The 27,897-nt window shown below is 41.9% G+C and overlaps 2 protein-coding genes across 3 annotated transcripts in view; one reads left to right on the forward strand and one right to left on the reverse strand.

Moving 5' to 3' along the window:
* Nucleotides 1–9,129: 9,129 nt before the first annotated feature.
* Nucleotides 9,130–27,897, reverse strand: part of LOC128702718 (sushi, von Willebrand factor type A, EGF and pentraxin domain-containing protein 1) — a 156,814-nt gene continuing 138,046 nt past the window's right edge. The window contains exons 48-51 of one of the 2 annotated variants that reach the window (XM_070101987.1): nt 26,962–27,132; nt 11,215–11,310; nt 10,128–10,221; nt 9,130–9,823 (exon numbers count right to left, since the gene is read on the reverse strand). In XM_070101987.1, the coding sequence (XP_069958088.1) occupies nt 9,712–9,823; nt 10,128–10,221; nt 11,215–11,310; nt 26,962–27,132 (473 nt within the window). In that variant the 3' untranslated portion in view covers nt 9,130–9,711. Of the gene's footprint in view, nt 9,824–10,127; nt 10,222–11,214; nt 11,311–13,220; nt 13,317–26,961; nt 27,133–27,897 lie in introns of both variants that reach the window. The other variant, XM_070101986.1, reaches the window with a different exon arrangement.
* On the forward strand, nt 17,773–24,356 carry LOC138855063 (uncharacterized). Its single transcript, XM_070101988.1, has 2 exons — nt 17,773–18,951; nt 23,078–24,356. Exons 1-2 carry the CDS (start codon nt 17,902–17,904, stop codon nt 23,114–23,116), a joined length of 1,089 nt encoding a protein of 362 aa, XP_069958089.1. The 5' UTR covers nt 17,773–17,901; the 3' UTR covers nt 23,117–24,356.

Raw genomic sequence — 27,897 nt, forward strand, 5'->3', positions numbered from 1 at the left:
GATGAAGATAGGGAAGCTGTGATTTCGTGTATAGGGCAAGGAGGAATAACATCTTGTAGGAGTGAGGAAGAGCCAGTTGTGAGTGTGGGGGAAGTTCGTGAGGCAGTAGGTAAAATGAAAGGGAAAGGGGTAAGGCAGCCGGGATTGATGGGATAAAGATAGAAATGTTAAAAGCAGGTGGGGATATAGTTTTGGAGTAGGTGCAATTATTTAATAAATGTATGGAAGAGGGTAAGGTACCTAGGGATTGGCAGAGAGCATGCATAGTTCCTTTGTATAAAGGCAAAGGGGATAAAAGAGAGTGCAAAAATTATAGGGGATAAGTCTGTTAGTGTACCTGGTAAAGTGTATGGTAGAGTTATAATTGAAAGAATAAAGAGTAAGACGGAGAAAAGGATAGCAGATGAACAAGGAGGCTTTAGGAAAGGTAGGGGTGTGTGGACCAGGTGTTTTACAGTGAAACATATAAGTGAACAGTATTTAGATAAGGCTAAAGAGGTCTTTGTGGCATTTATGGATTTGGAAAGGAAAAGGCGTATGACAGGGTGGATAGGGGCAATGTGGCAGATGTTGCAAGTGTATGGTGTAGGAGGTAGGTTACTGAAAGCAGTGAAGAGTTTTTACGAGGATAGTGAGGCTCAAGTTAGAATTGTGTGAAAGATGTGTGTACTTGTGTGGAGTATATAACAGGAATGCTCTGTGGACTTGATTGATCAATGCTTGTGCCTACTGACAATGATGTTGAGCTTCCCCAGTGACTAGCATTTTCAGAGCAAGGGTTAAACAGGAAACAAAGCTAAAAGTGCAATAATTGCACTTAGAGTGCTCTTGAAGTAGCTCGTATGGAAAAAACAAATCTTGTTCTAGTATTTTAAGTGCAGGCAAAATTGTGTGAATGTAAAGATGTGTGTGTGTGAAAATGTGGATAATTACACCCTGCAAATGTTATTATGTGCACATGCACATGTATGTTTGTGTATTGTAAATTTAATATGCAATACCTAAACATTTTTTTTTCTTAAAGAAAAAGTTTGTGAGCAGGTAAATGATTTATTACTAGGAAAAAGTTATACATTTCAACCTGTTTCATTCTTGCTTGTCATTAAGAAGCTTTTCATTTATTTTGCTGATGATTTGACAGCTTCTTGACTTGCTTTGTTATTCATAACATAAATCATACTGATAAAGGGGGGCACAATAGCCTATTTTTAATTGACTTAAAAATTATTAAATTTTGTGCTTTTTTTTTTTTTCTCTCTCTCTCTCTCTCTCTCTCTCTCTCTCTCTCTCTCTCTCTCTCAACAAGTTGGTCGTCTCCCACCGAGGCAGGGTGACCCAAAAAAGAAAGAAAATCCCCCAAAAAGAAAATACTTTCATCATCATTCAACACTTTCACCACACTCGCACATTATCACTGCTTTTGCAGAGGTGCTCAGAATACAACAGTTTAGAAGCATATACGCATAAAGATACACAACATATCCCTCCAAACTGCCAATATCCCAAACCCCTCCTTTAAAGTGCAGGCATTGTACTTCCCATTTCCAGGACTCAAGTCCGACTATATGAAAATAACCGGTTTCCCTGAATCCCTTCACTAAATATTACCCTGCTCACACTCCAACAGATCGTCAGGTCCCAAGTATCATTCGTCTCCATTCACTCCTATCTAACACACTCGTGCACGCTTGCTGGAAGTCCAAGCCCCTTGCCCACAAAACCTCCTTTACCCCCTCTTTCCAACCCTTTCGAGGATGACCCCTACCCCTCTTTCTTTCCCCTATAGATTTATATGCTTTCTCGGTGGGAGACGGCCAACTTGTTGAAAAAAAAAAAAATATATATATATATATATATATATATAAAATGTATATAAAAATTGCTTTCACATTTAACAATAATAGTGTGTGTGTCCCCTATATCTCGAGGCTGTAAACTGTTGACATTACACCAGTGTAAAATCTTAAAGACCATTTCATTTAATATAAGTATTGTACGAGTTATGGACCAGGAGATTCATCTTTAGCCTGACAAAGTAGTGCCTTCGTAATAATAAAGATGAACTGTTAGGAAGCCAAGGCTGTAAGTTAAGTTCTTAACTGTTAATTGTGTTGATTAAAACTTTATTTATATACTTGAAAAGTGTGCAATATTGGATAAATAATTGAGTAACAAAATCTTAAATATAAACACCCTCCCCATCTTATGAAGTTGTGAACTTTGGAACTTATTTGGAACTTTTTTTTTTTGTACATAGGTTATTTCCCTAAAAAGGAAATGCATTCAGTAGCATTCATTTATTGGCTGTCTTAGCAGAAATGTGTGGAAATCATAATTCAAATGACCTTCCAAACTGTAACATCCCATCCCTTCCTCCAGAGTGCAGGCACTATACTTCCCACTTCCAGAAGCCTGGCTAAATGGTTTCCCTGAATCTCATCGTAGGTGTTACCTGTCTTATGCAGTAATACTGTACAGTATAATTAAAGTTATGCTCCTAGGTCAATAAAAGCATATTCACCCATGCTTTCTCAATGGTAAATACAGTAATAGCAAGTGCTAGTCATCATCCCACAAATGTATACTGTACTCAAACACTTGAGGCATGAAAGTAGCAGGAACCCTGGACATGAATGAGATGGGTAAGATTACCCCTACTTTCACCACAGTGTAGTTACTAAATCTGCATTTCTTCACCAATCTCTGCCAAATAGTCTGGCATTCCACCCACATGTTCACAAATGAAGGATTGAATGATTCAGAGATCTCACTGGAAACTAGGGCAGTGCCAGAAAGCCTAGGGAAAAGACCATGCCAGTAGGCACTTAACATGATACACATAACACAGGAAGAGATAAAAAAAATTATTGAAGCTGGATACATCAAACGCAAATACAGTAATAGCGACAAGGTGTCACCATGGATTTTGCGAGGTGGAGCAGCAGTGTCCCAACCACTAGCCAAGGTGTATGAAGTTAGTGAACTTAGGACAGTTGCCAGAGATATGGAAGATGGTGAATTTAGTACCTATAGTGAAGAAAGGAATCACAGTGTTAAATTACAGGCTAATTTTGCTGACATGCATACTTTGTAAGGTAATGGAAAGATGGTCATGAGGAGAGTGGTAGAACCATTGGAGAGAAGTGGTTTCATAAATAGTAACCAGCATAGATTCAGAGATGGTAAATCCTGTCTTTCCAACTTGTTGGAATTCTGAAAGTAATGGAAGAGAGAGAGAGAGAGAGAGAGAGAGGGCTAGGTGGATTGCATTTTCTTAGACTGCAAGAAGGCATTTGATGCAGTGCCCCTACATGAGACTTGGGTAAAAGCTTGAGGTGCAGGCAGGAATAATAGGAAATGTAATCAGTGGATCACAATATACCTGAGGAAGGAGGCAGAGAGTGATTGGCCAGAAAGGGATGTCAGAATGGGGGAAGTTCAACAAACAGTATGCTACAAGGATTGGTACTATTTGTGGTTTGTGAATGATATTCCAGATAGAATTAAGGCAGATGTTTCCATATTTGCTGATGTAAAACTGATGAGAATAGTAACAGATGAGGACAGAGAAAAGGCTGCAAATGGATCAGGACAAACTGCAAGATTGGTCACATAAATGGTTTCTTGAAATGAACACCAGCAAATGCAAGGTCATGAAGATGAGGGAAGGAACAAAGACTGTACAGTGTATAGTCTTGAGACAGAGGTTGTAGACCTCACTTGAAAAAGACTGGAGGGAGTAGTGCCTAGCATTTCACCAGAGGCTCAGGTTAACTGAATAACCTATGCAGAAGTATGCAACAAGGCGTGTTCCTGAGTTAAGAGGTATGGACTATGAGGAGAGGTTATTGGAATTGAATCTAATGACTTTGTAGAATAGAATCATCAGGAGAGATGGGATAATGACGTAAAATACTCAGGAATTTGTAGTTAGCGTAGACAGGAATAGGTTGTTTGAGAGGCGAGAAATGGGGACTCATGGACATGGCTGGAAGTTTCACAGATGTGCCACAGAGAGTCAGGAAGTATTTCTTTAGTCTCAGGGTGGTCAGAAAGTGGAATGATCTCTGAAGTGGTGAAGGCAAGCTCCACACTCAGTTTTAAGAAGAGAGATGAGACCTATGAGGCTAGGAGAGAGAATCTGGGATGTGGCAAGTAGAGAGGTGAGGCGAGGAGCAGAGATTCGGCCCATGCAACTGTGTGTTAGCAAGGAGAAAACACATGAGCGAACCAGCAAAGTGGTGGGTGCCAGGAGCTGTGACTTAACCCCTGCAACCACACACGGGCGAGTACATATAGGCAAGTGTGTTATCTCCACACACACTACACAGAGTGAGAATGAGCGAGTTTTTGTGCAAGGTATCAATGCGCTTCTTAAAACAATAGGATAGGGGGTTGAACTAAAAGACTTAAATTTATCTTAGTGAAAGTTTTTATATATAAAATTTCTGATCAGTATCTACTAAAATATGAAAACATTCATAAAATAAATATGGATGAGGAAATAAAAACAAAACAAAAAAAAGAACCTGATTCTGCTAAACCATAGCTGTATTTTCTGGCATATAAAGTATTCTTTTTTTTTTTTCTTTTTTTCCCTGGTCATGGTAGTCCTTGTGGCTTAGCGCTTCTTTTTGATTATAATAATAATAATCCCTGGTCATGGTCAGGAACGATGGTATACTTAGGGTTACTGGTTAGTGGTGGTTTCGGTGCTGCGGTACTGGTGTAACCAAAACTCCAAATATCATCCTGTTCCTGCAAAACTTGTTTCCCAGATTACTTTTTAGTGTTTTGTAACTATTATAATTTGCGTATTACCAGTATGTAATAAGCAAACCAGCTTCAGCAGTTGCAAATAATTGTAAAGTAGTCATTTATAAATAACTGGTAGCCATATTTGTTTTGGCAGTTGGCAGTGATGAAGCAGATGACAGACTGCACCACCTCTGTCAACTCCATTGTGCGCATAAGTAGCCACCCACTGGCTCGTTATTTTGAAGCAAGTATTGCATTTTTTTTCCCCTGAATATGCCTGCCAAAATTAGGGTGCACCTTACATGCTGGAAAATACAGAATTTTTTTATAGATCTCATTCATAAGTACAGTACTAACAGTGTTCATAACTTGGGGAGAGTGTAATTACCTGTGCTCACTTCATTTTGTTACCTAAAACTATATTACTATTGACAGTCATGTATCTTTTGGCACATTTGTTAATGTATTTTAGCTCTTAGGTTTGATCTTCCAATTTTTTATTTTGTTTCCTGCCTATCCCACATATGTATGTTTGGGCCTTTACACATTTAGACCAGGTCCACCTAATCAGTGCTCATTGTCAAATCTTCAGTCTTAGGCTAGATTTGTATATATATATATTATAATTTTAGTTCATTTTGTATAGTAATCTGGTCCCATATAATTAGCAGTTTTTACTCTAATGTACATATTCCCATCAAATAAATCTATGCAACATTTTTAATAAAATAAACATGGAATTCTCTTATCCTCCCTATGGAAGGGGGGGTTAATGCTGAAGGTCTCTTGATCCAAGGAATTAGAGCTATTCTCCCCTTCCTCAAATCATCTGTTTCTTTCCAATTCCCTAGCTGCTAATTGGTCCTTAATGAACACTTCCCGTGACTACAATATGTTATCTAGACTTTTTCTATCAGTGTTCAATGAAATTGTAGACCTGTAGTTCATAGATCAAGTTGCAAGAGTAGTATACATCCAGGACTTGCAAAATGAATGATGTCTGTGATACATAGGAACATGATTGCACACCTGATGTCTTGGAAGGCTGCCCAGCTGGTGCTAATCTATACACTGGGTGATCTCTGGCCTGATGCTTTTATAAATTTACTTGTGCATCTGTCTTTTGACTGCAGAAGTGTGTTCCACAGGCAAAACACCTGTCAGCATTGTGAAATTTGGCACAAATTGAGTCAGATTTATCATTGGCACTACTGTATTCATTACCAATACTTTTTTAGGGAAGTCATCTGCATTAATTTTTTTTTAAAGATGTGAACAAGATATACAAGATGGGATCACTTGAATGGACAGGCTGACCTTCAGACCACACAACCATCCCAATGCTTCAGAAATTCAGATGGAAATGGCCCAACCTTTTGTATCTTTGCTTGATAGTTGGCTTACCTGACATGCTCAACAAAACAAGGTCTCATTAGTGGCATCTTTGGATTCTTCCATTAATTGTAAGTACAGCAGGATTGCAAATTATGTAGAACACAGATTTTTTGCATTTAGGTTTGGTGTAGAATGCACAGATGAATTTGACCCAAAATGTGCTCATCCATCTCTAATTCTTGAAATACTTTACTGAATGTGAGTAATTAGCATAACTTCATTGTTTTGCTTTAGCCTTTCCTGTAACAGTACAGTAGTGTACCTGGGAATTGCAGCCAGTGAATGTGTGAAAAATAAATAATACTAAGCTAATAGGTGTTCCAAAATATTATAGTTTGAAAATGTCTGGTATGTCTTTTTTTTTCTCTCTCCATGTTTTGTTTGTAAAGCCTCTGCAAGTAATTTAAGTAGTGGTGTATCAGATTCTAGAACAGTTACATCAAACCTTTTCACTCTTGCTTGTATCCCTACTTTGCCGCACATGTGTATACAGTACAGGGCTACTTGGGAATCTCTTCCTGACTCTTCACTTTTGGTATTTAAACCCATCTTAAATGCTTCAGTCAAATGATTTCCACTTTTTTTTTTCTTTCAGAATTGTAAAATCTTCTCTAAATTACACTTCAATTACAATAGTTGATATCAGCTAGCATATTGGTTGATAGTCTTCATTAAATTGCTGTTGTAAACACATGCCATATTCATTAAAGAAGCATTGAAGTGTTTAGAATACAAAAAAATGCAGATTCACAGCATGAAATTTAATTTAATTTTTTTTTCTTCCTCCAACAAGTCGGCCGTCTCCCACCGAGGCAGGGTGACCCAAAAAAGAAAGAAAATCCCCAAAAAGAAAATACTTTCATCATCATTTCAACACTTTCACCACACTCGCACATTATCACTGTTTTTGCAGAGGTGCTCAGAATACAACAGTTTAGAAGCATACATGTATAAAGATACACAACATATCCCTCCAAACTGCCAATATCCCAAACCCCTCCTTTAAAGTGCAGGCATTGTACTACTTCCCATTTCCAGGACTCGAGTCCGACTATATGAAAATAACCGGTTTCCCTGAATCCTTTCACTAAGTATTACCCTGCTCACACTCCAACAGATCGTCAGGTCCCAAGTACCATTCGTCTCCATTCACTCCTATCTAACACGCTCACGCACGCTTGCTGGAAGTCCAAGCCCCTTGCCCACAAAACCTCCTTTACCCCCTTACCCCCTCTCTCTCCAACCCTTTCGAGGACGACCCCTACCCCTCCTTCCTTCCCCTATAGATTTGTATGCTTTCCATGTCATTCTACTTTGATCCATTATCTCTAAATGACCAAACCACCTCAACAACCCCTCTTCTGCCCTCTGACTAATACTTTTATTAACTCCACACCTTTTCCTAATTCTGCATAATATTTACACCACACATTGCCCTTAGACAGGACATCTCTACTGCCTCCAACCGTCTCCTCGCTGCTGCATTTACCACCCAAGCTTCACACCCATATAAGAGTGTTGGTACTACTATACTTTCATACATTCCTTTCTTTGCCTCCATAGATAACATTTTTTGACTCCACATATACCTCAACGCACCACTCGCCTTTTTTTCCCTCATCAATTCTATGATTAACCTCATCCTTCATAAATCCATCCGCAGACACGTCAACTCCCAAGTATCTGAAAACATTCACTTCTTCCATACTCCTCCTCCCCAATTTGATATCCAATTTTTCTTTATCTAAATCATTTGATACCCTCATTACCTTACACTTTTCTATGTTCACTTTCAACTTTCTGCCTTTACACACATTCCCAAACTCATCCACTAACCTTTGCAATTTTTCTTTAGAATCTCCCATAAGCACAGTATCATCAGCAAAAAGTAACTGTGTCAATTCCCATTTTGAATTTGATTCCCCAAAATTTAATCCCACCCCTCTCCCGAACACCCTAGCATTTACTTCCTTTACAACCCCGTCTATAAATATATTAAACAACCATGGTGACATTACACATCCCTGTCTAAGACCTACTTTTACCAGGAAGTAGTCTCCCTCTCTTCTACACACCCTAACCTGAGCCTCACTATCCTCATAAAAACTCTTTACAGCATTTAATAACTTACCACCTATTCCATATACTTGCAACATCTGCCACATTGCTCCTCTATCCACTCTATCATATGCCTTTTCTAAATCCATAAATGCAATAAAAACTTCCCTACCTTCATCTAAATACTGTTCACATATATGCTTCAATGTAAACTTGATCTACACATCCCCTACCCACTCTGAAACCTCCTTGCTCATCCGCAATCCTACATTCTGTCTTGCCTCTAATTCTTTCAATTATAACCCTACCGTACACTTTTCCTGGTATACTCGGTAAACTTATTCCTCTATAATTTTTACAGTCTCTTTTGTCCCCTTTCCCTTTATATAAAGGGACTATACATGCTCTCTGCCAATCCCTAGGTACCTTCCCCTCTTTCATACATTTATTAAACAAAAGTACCAACCACTCCAACACTATATCCCCCCCTGCTTTTAACATTTCTGTCATGATCCCATCAGTTGCAGCTGCTTTACCCCCTTTCATTCTACGTAATGTCCCACGTACCTCCCCACACTTATTTTAAATTTTTACATTCTTTCCCTTTCACATTTGCATCCATTTTCTTTTTCATAACTTTTTGATAAAAGAAACTCCTCAAGAAAAGTTCCTTCACACTGGTGAGAGGCTCTTGATCTAGGGAATTGGCTCTGTGCTCCAGTTCCCAGAATTAAGCCTGAATACCTTCCATCCTTCCCCACAGGCACTGTATAATCCTATAGGTTTAGTGCTTTCCCCTTGATTATAATGATAGAAAGTGTTTACCCCTTTGATTTTAGCTTTGATTTAGCAGGCACATAGAGAACACACACAGACAATATAAAATATTTAGTGTCTAATGTGAGAATGAAATAAACATGTTTTCAGTTTTTTATTAAATAATATATTCTGCTGAACACTGGAAGATATTTTTTAACTGCATATCATATGACAGTCTATGTACTTAATGAAGGATATACAGACATTTCATATAGGAAAATATAGTAGTTTTTAAAGTATTCCACATGAGAATATATTTAAGTATAGTGTGTTTAGATTTTATTATAACTGCATCATTCATAACCCAGTATAAATCCACTCGAGCAGTGTACAGCAAAGTGGGAGATAGAAACTGGCAGTTATCACAATGCAAGAAATCTCTCTCATACTTTAGTAACAAAATACACTATCACTTTTACTTCAAAATTAAATATGTTGCTGTAGGTAAGGTTTCATAATTCTGTGTTCATAAATTTTTAACAGCTGGTAAGGATTTGAGAGATCTTTATAAGTGTCATAACATTGAAATATGAGTGGAAATAGCTGAGTAGTTATAGAATCCTTATTTCACAACATACACTACTGATAATTACAAGAACAAACATTATAGGGCAACCTTTATAGTACATGTGCGATCAATGTACACAACACTTATTTTACGAGGGAGCATGAAGATAGGAGTTATGACCGCCAGTGATAGCGTCTTCGGAGGGACACCAGGTCCCAGTCATCAACGCTGGTTCGATCATGGCTATCATCTTGGCTGCCATAGTAGCTGTAGTCATAGTCATTGCTGTAGGTCAGGGCTTTAATTAAACATGATAAACCATGATAATTTGTTAGCTATTGTAGAAACAGTTCTTAAAAGATAGGATTTATCAAGCTGTGGTTGTAATGTATTCTAACAAGGTTTACCTTAAAGTAACTGTAAATGGGATTACTAATTAACCTGAATAATTGTAATTGGCAGCTTTTGACTGCCCTATTAAGCTCAAATACATAGATTTGGATTAATTAGTCAAGACTCGGTAGGATTAGTTCAGATTTAGTAGGGTTATATTAGTGATGTGTTGGCAGAAGTGAAGTATCATACTCACTCATCACAAGAAGGACCCGTGTAGCCCCTGCTGCAGTGACATACATTGGGGCCAATACAGCGGCCTCGCTCTCCACACCCATTCTCACACACAGCTGTTGGGAGTAACTTGTGCATCATACTAGGCTTGGTTTAGACATTCTTTTATAGACTTCATATATAGCTATTTCAGCACTGAAAATGTCCAGTTTTTGGCTTGAAGATAGAAAAACTAACATTTTTGTGCACAATTTAAAGAAGGGTTATAATGTACTGTAATACTCTACAGGCAGGCCTTGCTTATACAGCAGGTTAGGGTCTAGGCTGCTGCTGTAACATAAAAATTGCTCTACAGCAGTAGCCTAGAGTGAAACATATCCCCCCTTTTTTTTTTTTTTTTTCAAATGCATATAAAACCCTGATAATATGTTTACACTATAATATATTAAGTGAGCAATAGACTTAGGCCTAAAAAAAATGCATATACAGTACACACATTACTTACCTTAAAATATTTGTTGAGTGGTGAATATATTGTAAAAAGTCTGAATAAAGAGTATAAGTGAAAACTGCTATAAAGTGAAGTGCTGTAAAGCTGGGCCTTCCTGTATATTTTATGTTGGTAAATCATACAATAATGAAATTCAGTACATTAAAAGGGACAGAAATATTAATATATTTCACTATACAAGGTTGTAGTAATTCAGTATATGTATACATATAATGGGTTAAAGTTATGACAAAACACGGACAACAAAGTACAGTAGCAGTTAAATCAATTCCTGGTGGCTTGAACAGATAACAAACTGGTGCAGCAAGTTGATATTAAACACCAGCAAAAGCAGTACGATTAGGTTAGACAAAAACCTCCTTGGTAGTGTGAAGAGAAATTAAAAAGTTCTGTAGAGGAACGATAGATTAGAATTAAACAGCTGAAATTCCTGGGTTTTATTCATTTTTCAACAACTGCAGTTTTCTGCTATTGCATTGAATATAATTTAGGCAGAATAATATGGAAAGAGGAATGAGAGGAAAAGAAAAAGGTAAATAATTTAAAAACTTCAATGTTAAAAGAAGTAATAGCAGTCTGATAGCAAATAGTGACTCACGCATCTGGCAGCGGCCTCCAGCGTATCCAGGAAGGCAGGTACAGCGATGTGGTCCAGAACAGACGCCGCCATGAAGGCAGGGCAGTGGGCAAAGTGCTGTTGGGGAGCAGTGCAGGTTAAGGCAGGAAGCACATTAGTTAGAGGCTGAGGCTTTGTCAGGAGACCAGGTCATTAGAATGAATGTCATGGAAGTTTACTAACTTGATTACTGAGGATGTAGGTATAATACCATAGCTTGACTGCAAGAACAGAGGAATGTTTTCTTTCTGTTGGAGAATAGTCTGCAAGTCTTCAGTGCATGTTAGGTGAAAGCTTGTGTAACTGCTTACTGCTCTGGAGTGGACAATTTGTTGGTCCTTTGCTACATAGTAGTTTGATTAGCTTAGCCTGACTAAGAGCCCAGCAATTCCCTTCCCCCTTTCCCTTCCCTTCCCTTCCCTGTAGTGGGGATTTTTCTTCATTCATTAATCTATGCTCCTTAGGATTTTGGAAGAGCACCTCTGTTACTCTTCATGTTTTCCCACCAATTGGAATGCTGGAGTAGCCTGCAACACCAAAAGGGGACAGGATCATGAGAGCTGATGTTTCTGGTGGCATACTGAGTGACACTTCCAGTGGAGGAAGTCAGTAGTAGTGACTGAAGGTGTATGACTTTGGCATGCAGCTGTGGAATACACTTTGCCCAGGCGTTACTGCTTTCACTGTGATTTTTATAATTACTGGGGCACCTGTAGGAAACTTGAGGAATTTAATTTGAAATGATACTAATTATTTTAACTATGTAATAGTATTTTTTTTTTATTCCTGCTAGTAGTACTTGTCACTTTTACCTTTGAAATACCCTATCAATGAATTTTTCAAATTACCTACCTACATTTTCTGCAAAAACTGGCAAGATTGCTCAGTATAAAGCTCAGTATAGAAAGCTTAGCCAGCACTTTAAAACTTCTTTCAAATCTGTATATAAATTATACAAAAGGAAGTCCCCTACAATTTTTGTTGGTAATGCCATTTAGGTTCACTAGCTGATCCTAATCTGCATCTCTGTTCAAGGTCCATGAAGTTAGAGAAGCCATTAATATTCAATATGCCACTGGATATGTTTTAATTTATAGTGCATATTTTCCATACTTTATAGGAATTTACATGTATAACTTGAAAATAGGTCTTCACTTTAATTATTTGTTGTAAGGTGCATGTACTGCAGAAATGTTAAGTGGGCATTCATCTCTGTGGCTTGTATGATTATGGTATCTTGTTTACCAAATGCCCCTGTGTAAATGAAAAGTTCACTATTTGTGAATGATACTCGTCAAATCCATGGGATGCGAGATCATCCACATAAGTACAGATTTTTTTTTTTCTATTACTGGAGTTTTTCTGGTAGTTGCATGTATTCCTTGCTGCTATCATTTGTACTACATCCCTGTCAGATTTCATCATAATTTTTTATTCCTTCATGGACTTAGTGATAATTCAGTTATTTATATCAGACTGTTCTTTGCTTTGTTAGATCTCTTGATATTTTAGTGTTTGGAGCAGTGAACTAGGGGACCCCTCTGCTTATTCTGCAGCTCAGGAATTTTTGATCTCGTGTAGAGATTTATTCACAACTATTTTTCTATTTGGTCCATTCGTCCATTCATGATCATATACAGGAGCATTGCTGTGCATTTTGGAACATGGTGACTGTCTCTCCAGATGACTTCCTTTCCTTGTTGTTGCATATCAGCCAGTCATAGGCATCTAAATATAATATAAACAAAGTTGAATATAAGTGAAACCAAAATAGGAGGTCATCTACTCTCAAAAGATAAGGCTGAAGCATAATTTACATTGCAAATGCAGCAGCAAGCACTTATATAGCAAACAGCATTACACTAGTGCAGAATAAAAGATAAGCTATGTCATATTCACAGCTTGTTATCCAGGGTAATAATGCAGCAACAAAAGTTGATCTTGTTATGACGAACATTAGAAAATGTTAGTGTCATTAAATGACTCACGCGTCTCACAGCGGGCACCAACATAACCCACTTGACAGCGACACTTGTATGGTGCAATGCAGGTTCCACCGTTAAGACATGATGCAATACACACAGCTGTTTGTGGTAAAAAGGTCAAGGTCCCATAATGTTACAATATACCTACTCCCTATCAGATTACTCCATGAATGTGCAATAATAAATTAATGTAAGCAATGACTTGTCAACTACAGTAGCCCAAAGGATTTAACTGTATTCCTAATACTAATAACCTCTCTTGTTGAAAATAAATGGTATAAAATACTGACACAATGGAAACATAAACACACATGCAGTTTAATGTGATCCTTTATTGACAACGTTTCACCCACACATCTACCTGGGGTGGAAGGTATGGGGGTATTTATAGTCAGGTTCAGAATGTTGAGGTCAGGTGGAGAATGCTGCATCTGATGATCTACCGGGTGGGGTTATAGAGTCTTGGGTAGCTTGGCAGGGGTATTGGACAAGTTGAGTAAACCTTCTGTAGTGTTCTATGTTGGATAGCGATGAAGTTTCTTGGCGAGTGGTTCAGCTATGTTATAGAAGCCGTTGTTCTGGTTGAAATTGTTGGTTATAGAGATAAGCGATGATTCCAGGATTCTTCGGTATTGAGTGTTGTCTCCTGTGGCGATAAGTCTTGAGTTTCTGTAGTTAATTAAATGGTTGTGTGAATTGCGATGTTGTACACAGGCATTCCTTGTATCGTCAGTCCTGCTTGCGTATTGGCGTTCTGAAATACGTGTTTGGAGGTCTCTTAACGTTTCGCCCATGTATAATTTGTTGCAGTCATTGCAAGGGATTATGTATACCCCTGCAGAGGATGGAAGCTTGTGATGTCCTTGATGGTCGTAGTTGTGGAGGTAGATACGTGGTGTAATTATAGGCTTTTTCCTGCGCGCACTCAGAATCTGCAACAATGAGTTCCTTGAGGAAGAATGCACTATAATTGAACAAGTATTTTCAAAACTCCACTATCCTCGTCACTTCATCAGAGACTGCAGACGACGGGCATTAAACATCAACACACCCAGAGAAGACACTGCCGAGAAGAGATACACAGTCCTCCCCACCAACTCCATTGCCAAACATGTTTCCATCATCTTTTCCAATACATCATTCCAAGTATCTACCTCCACAACTATGACCATCAAGGACATCACCAGTAGTAGACAGGACAAGCTTCCATCCTCTGCAGGGGTATACATAATCCCTTGCAATGACTGCAACAAATTATATGTGGGCGAAACGTCAAGAGACTTCCAAACACGTATTTCAGAACGCCAATACGCAAGCAGGACTGACGATACAAGGAATGCCTGTGTACAACATCGCAATTCACACAACCATTTAATTAACTACAGAAACTCGAGACTTATCGTCACAGAAGACAACACTCAATACCGAAGAATCCTGGAATCAAAGCTTATCTCTCTAACCAACAATTTCAACCAGAACAACGGCTTCTATAACATAGCTGAACCACTCGCCAAGAAACTTCTTCATCGCTATCCCACATAGAACACTACAGAAGGTTTACTCACAACTTGTCCAATACCCCTGCCAAGCTACCCAATACTCTAACCCTGCCCGGTAGATCAGATGCAGCATTCCCCACCTGACCTCAACATTCTGAACCTGAGTATAAATACTCCCGTACCTTCCACCCCAGGTAGATGTGTGACTTGAAAAAGCCCACTGTGTGGGCGAAATGTTGTCAATAAAGGATCACATTAAACTGCATATGTGTTTGTTTCCAACCTCTTGTTGAATAATTTACTCATGACTTGGCATTTTAGTACTTCAAAACAATCTAGTGTGATCAACCATGCAAGTTTTACAAAAAAAAAAAAAATTCATCTTGATTTCATTTAAGTAGTTTCACATTTATTCCAACATTCTGTTCAGTGTACTTCCTCCTGTCAAACAATCTAAATCCACAGTAATCTTAAGCCCAAAGGCTTCTTATTCTTGTTATTAAAATACCATGGACAGTTCAAATTTCAATTGTACAAACACTCAATGTCTGTCTGGCATTATTTGTAATTAAATCACTTACATTTACATCCAATTAAGGTTTCCCCATGCAAATAATTGTTTTAAAAGATAGTAAAAATTCATATTTTAAAATCCCTGAGTGAAACCACTAGTTTACTACCATATTATAGTAGTAATGGTAGAATTACTGACAAAATGTAATGTGACATTTTATTGTGGCAATGTTTAGTTTTACAGAAGCTCCTGGAGAGTGAAATGTTGACATAAAATGTCACACTAGTTGCATTTGTCTATTTACTTACCATATTATAATACAGTACAAATTTTTGCTAATCATGACAGGAAGTCTCTACTTAATTATGTAGCCCCTACCTCTTGGTCTGAGGAATTAGACCTGTCGGTCTTCTTCCTCAGACCGAACCTAATTACCCCCCAATCTCCCCTCCCCTTTTTCCTTTCCTCATCCCCCTCCCCACCCCTCCCTTTTGCCCTTCCTCTTTTTGGCCTTTGACCCCTCAAGGAAGGTTCCTTGATGTTGGTGAGGGGCTCTTGATTTAGGGAATTGTATCTGTGCTCCAGTTCCCCGAATTAAGCCTGAATGCCTTCCACATCCCCCCCCAGGCGCTGTATAATCCTCCAGGTTTAGCGCTTCCCCCTTGATTGTAATAATAATAATTTTTGGCCTTTGGGATTCTCCCACAGGCGCGCTAGTTCCTAGGTACCCCTCAAGGAAGGTTCCTTGATGTTGGTGAGGGGATCTTGATTTAGGGAATTGGATCTGTGCTCCAGTTCCCCGAATTAAGCCTGAATGCCTTCCACATCCCCCCCCCCCAGGCGCTGTATAATCCTCCGGGTTTAGCGCTTCCCCCTTGATTATAATAATAATAGTTCCTAGGTAGAGGAAAGGATACCAGGGTCCATTCCGTTGAGGTTCTTGGCGGTGGCGTAGTTTGCCGTGGAATCTGGATCGCCTGGGGATGTCCCGATCCCTCTCCCGGAGTAGCTTTGGGTGTCTTTCGGGCAACGGGTGTATCTCTGGAAGCCACCTTTCGGATTCTGGGGGTGGTGGCCGAAGAAGGTATGCTTTGTGGCAGATATCCGGCTGCCCTCTCTTTTGTCCACCAAGGTAGCTCAGCAGATGTGAGGTTGCTATCCCGGATTGCTGGTTTACTGGCATGAAGGGTTCCATGCTGCATCTGCGCTACTAGCGGTGCTGAGGTCCTCTTGGGAACTATTCCTCCCCGTTCCCACCTTTTTTTTTCTTTTTTTTTTTCTTAAAAACAAAAAGCAAAGGAGTAACCCAACCATGGAGAACCCAATCCATGAACCCACTACCCCTGGGCCCCTTCTTGATACCACACCCCATTCTGACCCTGCCTTGTGTTTAGACCACTCTTCGGACACTCCTGATGCCCCTGTACCTCTTGCTGGTGCTGTTTCCTCACCCGCTTCAGGTACAGGGGCTTCGACTGACTCCTTCGATTTGTCTGAACTCCGCTCTCCTTTGACTATGCTTCTGGCTTCTCCCTCTACGGTACGGCAATTTTCAAATCGCCCACCCATTTCATGCCGGACCAACTCCGGTCCTACTCCTAAACGCCAACGTCAATCTCCTGATGATGCTCCTTCGTTACCTTCCCATTCTACTCGGAAAAGACCGACACGTCAAGCACTCCCTCTCCACGCTCAGTTTCGGACCACACAATGGACTAAATTCTTTACTTTAAGACCGACTTCTTCTGCCTACCTTTCTGACCATAGTATTGGCAAAGCGCTCCTGCGTCATGTTGGTAGAGATATTTCATTTCATGCTCTCGAGCGGTACGCGCATCGTCACTGTACAGAATGCTACCCAAGCTCATGATCTTTCTCTCCTTTCGAATATCGATACTACTCCTATCACTATTGAAAAACATCTTTCTCTCAATCCTCTTCAAGGGGGGCTCCTTGGCGTGGTGAAGAGGCTCTTGGTCTGAGGAATTAGCCCTGTCGGTCTTCTTCCTCAGACCGAACCTAATTACCCCCCATTCTCCCCTCCCCTATCCCATCCTCCCCATCCTCCCCTTTTTCCATTCCTCCTCCTCCTCCTCACCCCTCCCTTTTGCCCTTCCTCTTTTTAGCCTTCGTGATTTCTCCCACAGGCGCGCTAGTTCCTAGGTAGGGGAAAGGACACCGGGGTCCATCCCATTCCGTTGAGGTTTCTTGGCGGTGGCGTAGTTTGCCGTGGAATCTGGATTGCCTAGGGATGTCCCGATCCCTCTCCGGTATCCCGGAGTGGCTTTGGGTGTCTTTTGGGCGACGGGTGTATCTCTGGAAGCCACCTTTCGGATTCCGGGGGTGGTGGCTGAAGGAGGTATGCTTTGTGGCGGATATCCGGCCGCCCTCTCTTTTGTCCACCGAGGTAGCTCGGCAGATGTGAGGTTGCTATCCCAGATTGCTGGTTTACTGGCATGAAGGGTAGGGTATGGCACGGGTTCCATGCTGCATCTGCGCTACTAGCGGTGTCGAGTCCTCTTGGGCGCGGAGGGGGATTTCCGGCCCTTTCATTCCTCCTGGGAACTATTCCTCCCCGCTCCCCCCTTTTTTTATTCTTTTTTTTATTTTTATTTTCTTTTCTTCTTTCTTTTTTTTTCTTAAAAACAAAAAGCAAAGGAGTAACCTAACCATGGCAGCCCTAGTCCATGAAACCACTACCCCCGGGCCCCTTCTTGATACCGCACCCCATTCTGACCCTGCCTTGTGTTTAGACCACTCTTCGGACACTCCTGATGCCCCTGTACCTCTTGCTGGTGCTGTTTCCTCACCCGCTTCAGGTACCGGGGCTTCGACTGACTCCTTCGATTTGTCTGAACTCCGCTCTCCTTTGACTATGCTTCCGGCTTCTCCCTCTACGGTACGGCAATTTTCGAATCGCCCACCCATTTCCTGCCGGACCAACTCCGGTCCTACTCCTAAACGCCAACGTCAATCTCCTGATGATGCTCCGTCGTTACCTTCCCATTCTACTCGGAAACGACCGACACGTCAAGCACTCCCTCTCCACGCTCAGTTTCGGACCACACAATGGACTAAATTCTTTACTTTAAGACCAACTTCTTCTTCTGCCTACCTTTCTGACCATAGTATTGCCAAAGCGCTCCTGCGTCATGTTGGCAGAGATATTTCATTTCACGCTCTCAAGAGCGGTACACGCATCGTCACTGTCCAGAATGCTACCCAAGCTCATGATCTTTCTCTCCTTTCGAATATCGATACTACTCCTATCACTATTGAAAAACATCTTTCTCTCAATTCTTGTAGTGGTACTGTCATTCTGCCCCATACCATAGTCCAACAGAATTTCCAGTCATGTGGCAATGACATTTTTGAACAGCTGGAACTCCAGGATCTCCCAATCCTCAAAGTAGACACTTATGTCCTTCCTGCCCGGGGGCGGAGACGTTACCCTTGCAATGTGGCTCGTTTAACTTTTGACAGCCGAGAACTCCCGTCCTCTGTATATGTCGCGGGACATCGGTTACAAGTTCGAAAGGTGATACCTACACCGCAACAATGTAGAAATTGCTGGCGTTTTGGTCACCCAGCGAAATATTGCAGATCTATGGCCGAATGCCCAGTCTGTGGTGCCGACAACCATTCTAATACATCTTGCAGTCAACCTCCATCTTGCCTTAATTGTAATGAAGCTCACCCTTCGTACTCCCGCCGTTGCCAGGTCTACTTAAATGAACGTGAAATCCGTTGCCTCAAAGAGGCAGAAGGTCTCCCTTATGCTATGGCAGTTACTCATCTCCGCCTCCAAGGGAGACTACCCCGTGTTTCTTATTCTCGTGTTTCCAAACGTCCCCCCACTTCTGGGGTCCCATCTTCTGCAGCCTCCTCTGTTGTTACCCCTCCCATAGCCACTACGGCATCTAATCCTTTTGCTGTCCTTGGCTCTGACGTCCCGACTACAACTCAGTCTGTTCTCACATCTTCGCGTCCTTCCTCACAAGCCCCAGTATCGACAAGACCTCGTACGACACCTAATACCAATCGCCCCTCTACTCAGAAGTCCAAAAAATCCACATTGCTCAAATCTTCTTTGCCCCTTCCTTCCCTTCTTCCACCTCCACACGTTACCTTCCCAGTCTCTGTACCTAGTTCTTCCCCTCTCTCTGGCTCTATTACAAGTGTGGAGATTCACCCTCCTCCTCGTACTATGCCTTCCACCCCCGTCCCCTCCCAAGTGTCTCCCTCTTCTGTCACCTCCCAGGTTTCTACCTCTTCTGTCCCCCCCCACACTTCATCTCCAGTCCCTTACACTTTTCCCTCCCCCTCTACTTTGGTACAGTCCATTACTGTCCCAATCTTTACTCACCCTCCTCCTCCTATCTCCAATATGGTTTCCCATACATCTTTGAATTCAGAAACACTTGAAGCCATTTCAGAATATATTGCAGAGACTAAACCTTCAATGGACACTGATTCACTTCCTGTTCCTTCTCTTCCCTCTCCTCCATCTTCACAACCCCATTCTTCGCAACGCTCCGTTCCTTCGCTACTTGAACATCTTCCAATGCCACCACACGTTGACTTTTCTAACCCCTCTAGTCCGTAGGTGCCTTTACCTACAGATTCCTGATATTTTCTTCATCGCCAATCATGGCCTATTTACAGTGGAATATCCGCGGCCTCAGGGGTAATCGGGGTGAGCTTCAGATGTTGCTTTCCAGGTTTTCCCCTGTTGGTGCTTGCTTACAAGAACCAAAATTACACTCGGCTGTTTTCCAACCTATCTCAGGCTATAATTTATTGTATTCTTCGGATCCTTTCTCAGATGGGACCTTTAATGAAAGTGCCCTTCTTCTACGCAATGATATTCCGTACTGTCAACTATTTGTCCATACCTCGCTGCATTACACTGCAGCCCGTATCCACTTGAATAAGTGGTTTACAATATGTTCTTTATATCTCTCTCCTTCTCGAGCATTTTCTATCCCAGACTTTGCCTTTCTTGTTTCATCCTTACCACCACCACTTCTGTTACTTGGTGATTTTAATGCCCACCATTTCCTCTGGGGGGGGTCTCATTGTGACTCACGTGGCATTCAGTTGGAGGCTTTTCTTGCCTCTCACCCCCTCCATGTTTTAAATACGGGTACTCCCACCCATTTTGATCCTCGTACTCATACTCTCTCTTGCATCGATCTATCAGTCTGCTCTTCCTCCACTGCACTAGACTTCACCTGGTCTGTTCTACCAGACTTACATGACAGCGATCATTTTCCGATCATTCTTACTTCTCCTTCCTATTCACCACCTTTCCGTAGCCCTCGCTGGCAATTTGATCGGGCAAATTGGGATCTTTACTCACACCTCACTGCTTTTAGTGAGGTTCCTTCTTCATCCTCCATTGATGAGCTCCTACACATCTTCTCGACATCAGTTTATACCGCAGCTTCTCATTCTATACCCCAAACCTCAGGCAGGCATTCTCAGAAGTGCGTGCCTTGGTGGTCTCCTGCTTGTGCTCGTGCAGTACGTTTGAAACGTGCTGCATGGGGCAGGTACCGGTACAATAGAACCGCTGGGAGACTTGTTGATTTTAAGCAGAAGCGTGCGATCGCTCGCCGTGTCATCCGTGAAGCTAAACGCACTTGTTGGCGAGACTATGTTTCCACCATCACCTCTGCTTCTTCTATGAGTGCAGTCTGGAAAAAAGTGAGGAAATTGAGTGGTAAATACTCTCCTGACCCGGCTCCTGTTCTACGGGTCACTGGTGTTGATATAGCAAACCCTCTCGACGTTGCCATTGAACTTGGCACACATCTGGTCCGTATTTCCCGAGGGCTCCATCTATGCCCCTCGTTTCTTTCCTCAAAGTCTGCCAGAGAGTTAGTACCCTTGGACTTTTCTTCTCTCGGAGAAGAACAGTATAATGTGCCTTTTACACTTCAAGAACTGGAGGCAACGCTCTCAGCTTGCCGATCATCGGCAGCTGGGCCTGATGACATTCATATTCGTATGTTACAACATTTACATCGGTCAGCCCTTGTAGTCCTCTTACACCTCTTCAATCTTATTTGGGCACAAGGAGTTCTTCCCCAGCTGTGGAAATCTGCCATTGTTCTCCCTTTCCGCAAACCGGGTACTACAGGACATGATGCCTCCCATTATCGCCCCATCGCTCTTACAAGTGCAGTTTGCAAAGTGATGGAACGCCTCGTAAATCGACGTTTAATGTGGTATTTAGAGACTCACAACAGTCTCTCCGCTAGTCAATATGGCTTTCGTAAGGGTCGTTCTACCATAGACCCCTTACTACGCTTGGATACGTATGTTCGTAATGCCTTTGCGAATAATCACTCAGTTATTGCCATATTTTTTGACCTTGAGAAGGCATATGACACAACTTGGAGGTATAATATTTTGGCCCAGGCCCATTCCTTAGGCCTCCGAGGCAATCTACCATCCTTCCTTAAGAACTTTTTAACTGACAGACATTTCCGTGTTCGAGTCAATAATGTTCTTTCCCCGGACTTCGTCCAAGCTGAAGGTGTCCCTCAGGGATGTGTTCTAAGCACAACACTTTTTCTCCTTGCTATAAATGATTTGGCCTCTGTTCTTCCACCCAATATTTGGTCATCACTCTATGTTGATGACTTCGCTATTGCTTGTGCAGGCGCTGACTGTCACCTTATTGCAGTTTCTCTCCAGCATGCGGTCGACCGTGTTTCCACTTGGGCCACCACACATGGGTTTAAATTTTCAAGTACCAAAACTCACCAAATTACTTTCACTAGACGCTCTGTTATCTCCGATCATCCTTTGTATCTCTATGGCTCCCGTATCCCCGAACGTGATACAGTCAGGTTTCTAGGCCTTCTCTTTGACCGTCGGTTAACCTGGAAACCTCACATTACCTCTCTGAAGGCAACTTGTCACAGCCGGCTAAACCTTCTTAAAACCCTTGCTCATCTTTCCTGGGGAGCTGATCGTCGAACTCTGCTTCGCCTACATTCAGCCCTCGTTTTATCGAAACTCGATTATGGTGACCAGATTTATTCCGCGGCCTCTCCTGCTACTCTCTCTAGCCTTAACTCTATCCATCACCAAGGCTTACGTTTGTGCCTTGGTGCTTTTCGCTCTTCCCCTGTTGAGAGCCTCTATACAGAAGCAAATGTTCCATCCTTGTCTGATCGCCGTGATGCCCATTGCCTTCGTTACTATGTACGCTCTCACGATCTACACAATCCTTCCATTTATAGAATGGTCACCGATATTAGTAGACATTCTTTATTCGTTCGCCGCCCCTGTTTGCTCCGTCCCTTTTCTCTTCGCCTACATTCACTCTTGTCTTCCCTTCAGTTACCACCTTTATATGTTCATGTAGCATCTCACTTTTCCCTACCCCCCTGGGAAGTTCCAGCTGTTCGGGTCTGTTCTTTCTCACTACCTTGCTCGAAAGCTCAACTGCCTACGGTGGCTTCCCGCTCTCTTTTTCTTGATCACTTCCACTCCCATTCTCATGCCACCGCTGTGTACACAGATGGCTCTAAGTCTTCAGACGGCGTTGGATTCGCAGCAGTGTTTCCGGACAGCGTCGTACGAGGGCATTTACTATCTTCAGCTAGCATTTTTACTGCTGAACTGTATGCCATTCTTGCAGCACTTATTCGTATCGCATCTATGCCTGTGTCATCATTTGTAGTAGTCTCAGACTCCCTTAGTGCTCTACAGGCTATACGAAAATTTGATACATCTCATCCCCTAGTTCTCCGTATCCAACTTTGGCTACGCCGTATCTCTACCAAACATAAAGATATTGTTTTTTGTTGGGTCCCTGGTCATGTCGCCAGTACATACTGTCAACTACACTGCAGCCCGTATCCACTTGAATAAGTGGTTTACAATATGTTCTTTATATCTCTCTCCTTCTTGAGCATTTTCTATCCCAGACTTTGCCTTTCTTGTTTCATCCTTACCACCACCACCACTTCTGTTACTTGGTGATTTTAACGCCCACCATTTCCTCCGGGGGGGGGGGGGTCTCATTGTGACTCAGGTGGCATCCAGTTGGACGCTTTTCTCGCCTCTCACCCCCTCCATGTTTTAAATACGGGTACTCCCACCCATTTTGATCCTCGTACTCATACTCTCTCTTGCATCGATTTATCAGTCTGCTCTTCCTCCACTGCACTAGACTTCACCTGGTCTGTTCTACCAGACTTACATGACAGCGATCATTTTCCGATCATTCTTACTTCTCCTTCCTATTCACCACCTTTCCGTAGCCCTCGCTGGCAATTTGATCGGGCAAATTGGGATCTTTACTCACACCTCACTGCTTTTAGTGAGGTTCCTTCTTCATCCTCCATTGATGAGCTCCTACACCTCTTTTCGACGTCAGTTTCTACCACAGCTTCTCATTCTATACCCCAAACCTCAGGCAGGCATTCTCAGAAGTGCGTGCCTTGGTGGTCTCCTGCTTGTGCTCGTGCAGTACGTTTGAAACGTGCTGCATGGGGCAGGTACCGGTACAATAGAACCGCTGAGAGACTTCTTGATTTTAAGCAGAAGCGTGCGATCGCTCGCCGTGTCATCCGTGAAGCTAAAAGCACTTGTTGGCGAGACTGTTTCCACCATCACCTCTGCTTCTTCTATGAGTGCAGTCTGTAAAAAAGTGATTAAATTGACTGGTAAATACTCTCCTGACCCGGCTCCTGTTCTATGGGTCGCTGGTGTTGATGTAGCAAACCCTCTCGACGTTGCCATTGAACTTGGCACATATCTGGTCCGTATTTCCCGGGGCCTCCATCTATGCCCCTCGTTTCTTTCCTCAGTCTGCCAGAGTGTTAGTACCCTTGGACTTTTCTTCTCTCAGAGAAGAACAGTATAATGTGCCGTTTACACTTCAAGAACTAGAGGCAACGCTCTCAGCTTGCCGATCATTGGCAGCTGGGCCTGACGACATTCATATTCATATGTTACAACATTTACATCGGTCAGCCCTTGTAGTCCTCTTACACCTCTTCAATCTTATTTGGGCACAAGGAGTTCTTCCCCAGCTGTGGAAATCTGCCATTGTTCTCCCTTTCCATAAACCGGGTACTACAGGACATGATGCCTCCCACTATCGTCCCATCGCTCTTACTAGGGCAGTTTGCAAAGTGATGGAACGTCTCGTAAGTCGACGTTTAATGTGGTATTTAGAGAGACACAACAGTCTCTCCGCAAGTCAATATGGCTTTCGTAAGGGTCGTTCTACCATAGACCCCTTACTACGCTTGGATACGTATGTTCGTAATGCTTTTGCGAATAATCACTCAGTTATTGCCATATTTTTTGACTTTGAGAAGGCATATGACACAACTTGGAGGTATAATATTTTGGCCCAGGCCCACTCCTTAGGCCTCAGAGGCACGCTACCATCCTTCCTTAAGAACTTTTTAACTAACAGACATTTCCGTGTTCGAGTCAATAATGTTCTTTCCCCGGACTTCGTCCAAGCTGAAGGTGTCCCTCAGGGATGTGTTCTAAGCACAACACTTTTTCTCCTTGCTATAAATGATTTCACCTCTGTTCTTCCACCCAATATTTGGTCATCACTATGTTGATGACTTCGCTATTGCTTGTGCAGGCGCTGACTGTCATCTCATTGCAGTTTCTCTCCAGCATGCGGTCGACCGTGTTTCCACTTGGGCCACCATGCATGGGTTTAAATTTTCAAGTACCAAAACTCGCCGAATTACTTTCACTAGACACACTTGTCATCTCCGATCATCCTTTGTATCTCTATGGCTCTCGTATCCCCGAACGTGATAGTCAGGTTTCTAGGCCTTCTCTTTGACCGTAGGTTATCCTGGAAACCTCACATTACCTCTCTGAAGGCAACTTGTCACAGCCGGCTAAACCTTCTTAAAACCCTTGCTCATCTTTCCTGGGGAGCTGATCGTCGAACTCTGCTTCGCCTACATTCAACCCTCGTTTTATCGAAACTCGATTATGGTGACCAGATTTATTCCGCGGCCTCTCCTGCTACTCTCTCTAGCCTTGACTCTATCCATCACCAAGGATTACGTTTGTGCCTTGGTGCTTTTCGCTCTTCCCCTGTTGAGAGCCTCTATGCAGAAGCGAATGTTCCATCCTTGTCTGATCGCCGTGATGCCCATTGCCTTCACTACTATGTACGCTCTCATGATCTCCACAATCCTTCCATTTATAGAATGGTCACCGATATTAGTAGACATTCTTTATTTGTTCGCCGCCCATTTGCTCCGTCCCTTTTCTCTTGGCCTACATTCACTCTTGTCTTCCCTTCAGTTACCACCTTTATATGTTCATGTAGCATCTCACTTTTCCCTACCCCCCTGGGAAGTTCCAGCTGTTCGTGTCTGTTCTTTCTCACTCCCTTGCTCGAAAGCTCAACTGCCTACAGTGGCTTCTTGATCACTTCCACTCCCATTCTCATGCCACCACTGTGTACACAGATGGCTCTAAGTCTTCAGACGGCGTCGTGCGGGGGCATTTATTATCTTCGGCTAGCATTTTTACTGCTGAACTGTGTGCCATTCTTGCAGCACTTATTCGTATCGCATCTATGCCTATGTCACCGTTTGTGGTAGTCTTAGACCCCCTTAGTGCTCTACAGGCTATACGAAAATTTGATACATCTCGCCCCCTAGTTCTCCGTATCCAACTTTGGCTACGACGTATCTCTACGAAGCATAAAGATATTATTTTTTGTTGGGTTCCTGGTCATGTCGACGTACAGGGCAATGAACAGGCAGACACTGCTGCGCGGTCAGCAGTACATGACCTACCAATTTCCTATAGGCGTGGACTATTTTGCTGCAATAGCTACCCACCTTCACGCCCGTTGGCAACAACGTTGGTCAAGTCTGCTTGGTAACAAACTTCATTCTATTAAACCGAGCATAGGTTACTGGCCGTCTTCTTGTCATCAGTGCCGTGGTTGGGAGACCACTCTCTCCCGTCTTCGCATTGGCCACACTCGTCTTACTCACGATTAGCCACATTCTGTTAGACTGCCCTCTATATCAACGAGCACTCAGAATTTACCTCCAACGCCGTCTTCGTTCTACTACTCTCTCTTTACCTTCCCTTCTTACTGATGGACCCTCCTTTAATACTGACTCTCTCATTGACTTCTTGATAACGACTGATTTACTCCACAAACTCTGATGATGATACCTTACGCACTCCCCTCAGCCCTTTCTAGTTCAGTCTCTTGCTGCCCTTTACCCTTTCACCATCCACTGCACCGCTGTTATCCGTAACCTATTACTCATCCACCTCCCTTTTGCCACCTGATGCCCTCGCTTCCTTCCTGCCCTGCAGCGCTGTATAGCCCTTGTGGCTTAGCGCTTCTTTTTTATTATAATAATAATAATATGTAGCCCCTAATTGTTTAGTTTATGAAGAATTGAGCCTAAACAACCTTTCATAAATAATGTCATAATTTCAATATAGTAATTTTTCTAGCTTAAATAAAATAGAGAAAAAATAATTTTAAGTAAAATTCTGAACTGCTGACTTAATTTTTTTTCTGATGGGAAGATAAAGTTGCTGAAATATTAATTACCAATTAAACAATGAAATGGAATGAAAGAGTGACTTATTGTCTTTATACTATGCAGAAATTTATGCTTCAGTGACACTAACAGGCTCAGAATCCATACAAAACAAAAATATCTGCCATTAATGCTAAGAAAAACTTCACCATGTTGACAGTGGTCGCCGACATATCCCGGGGGGCAGGTACAGATATTACTGGTAAGACAGACTCCTCCGTTCAGACAGCGACGCCCACAATGGCCAACACAGGCTGGTATCCCTGACCATGATCCATCTGGCAGACATGTCAACACTGCTGATCCATTGGCTACTTGGCCTGCAAAGGGTGATTAATTGGTTGACAGTGTAGGGTGAGGTAAGTGATGCTAAATAAACTAATTGCCATGTATTTAATATAAAAAGTGTGTACACATACTCTGCAAGGTATTGTAGTGGCGAAGGGCTTTTAGAAACTGTTTTTTTTTTATTCAAACATTTGAAAAGCGAGGATTATTAGTTTTGTAAGTTGAGACTTGATACAAATGTGAAAAAATCACAATATATAATTAAAGCTTTTCCTTAGTTAAAAAAATTCCTCTTTGCCAAAATTACTTGTATTAATAACTAGATTCATTTTAGTTATCAGTATGTCAGAGTACATATGATGTGATTGAAAACCTTTGAGACCAATTATTTTTTTTATAGAAATTAATATGGTAAAAGTAGTTCCAACAATCACTAAAAATGTGAGGAAACTCCCTTTTTTTTATATAAACATCTGTGTCTCACTGAGGCAGTGACCCAAAAAAGAAGTGAAAGTTTTTCTTTTAGAAATTTATACAGAAGGGGGTTACTATCCCCTTTGCTCCCGGCATTTTAGTCACCTCTTATGACGCTCGTGGCTTAACCCTTTCAGTGTCGGTCCCATAATATTACGGCTTGAGAGCTGGTAGGCCTACATATGAAAGAATGGGTCTGCATGTGCCATATAAAAAATCCTGCAGTATGCAGTGTATAACGAGAAAAAACACTGACCATGTTTTTGGTTTAAAACAGCAACTTTGTGGTGTATTTTCATATGGCTACATTCTCGTTTTCTTGG

This window comes from Cherax quadricarinatus, chromosome 79, assembly GCF_038502225.1.
Source record: "Cherax quadricarinatus isolate ZL_2023a chromosome 79, ASM3850222v1, whole genome shotgun sequence".
Lineage (NCBI taxonomy): Eukaryota > Metazoa > Arthropoda > Malacostraca > Decapoda > Parastacidae > Cherax > Cherax quadricarinatus.

Bases quoted from the DNA above. Each gene is read 5' to 3' on its own strand.
- LOC138855063 (XM_070101988.1), top strand. From the start codon at position 17,902: ATGGCAGCCCTAGTCCATGAAACCACTACCCCCGGGCCCCTTCTTGAT. The intron at 18,952-23,077 runs GTCTACTTAAAT...TCATGTCGCCAG, and splicing joins CGTACTCCCGCCGTTGCCAG to TACATACTGTCAACTACACT.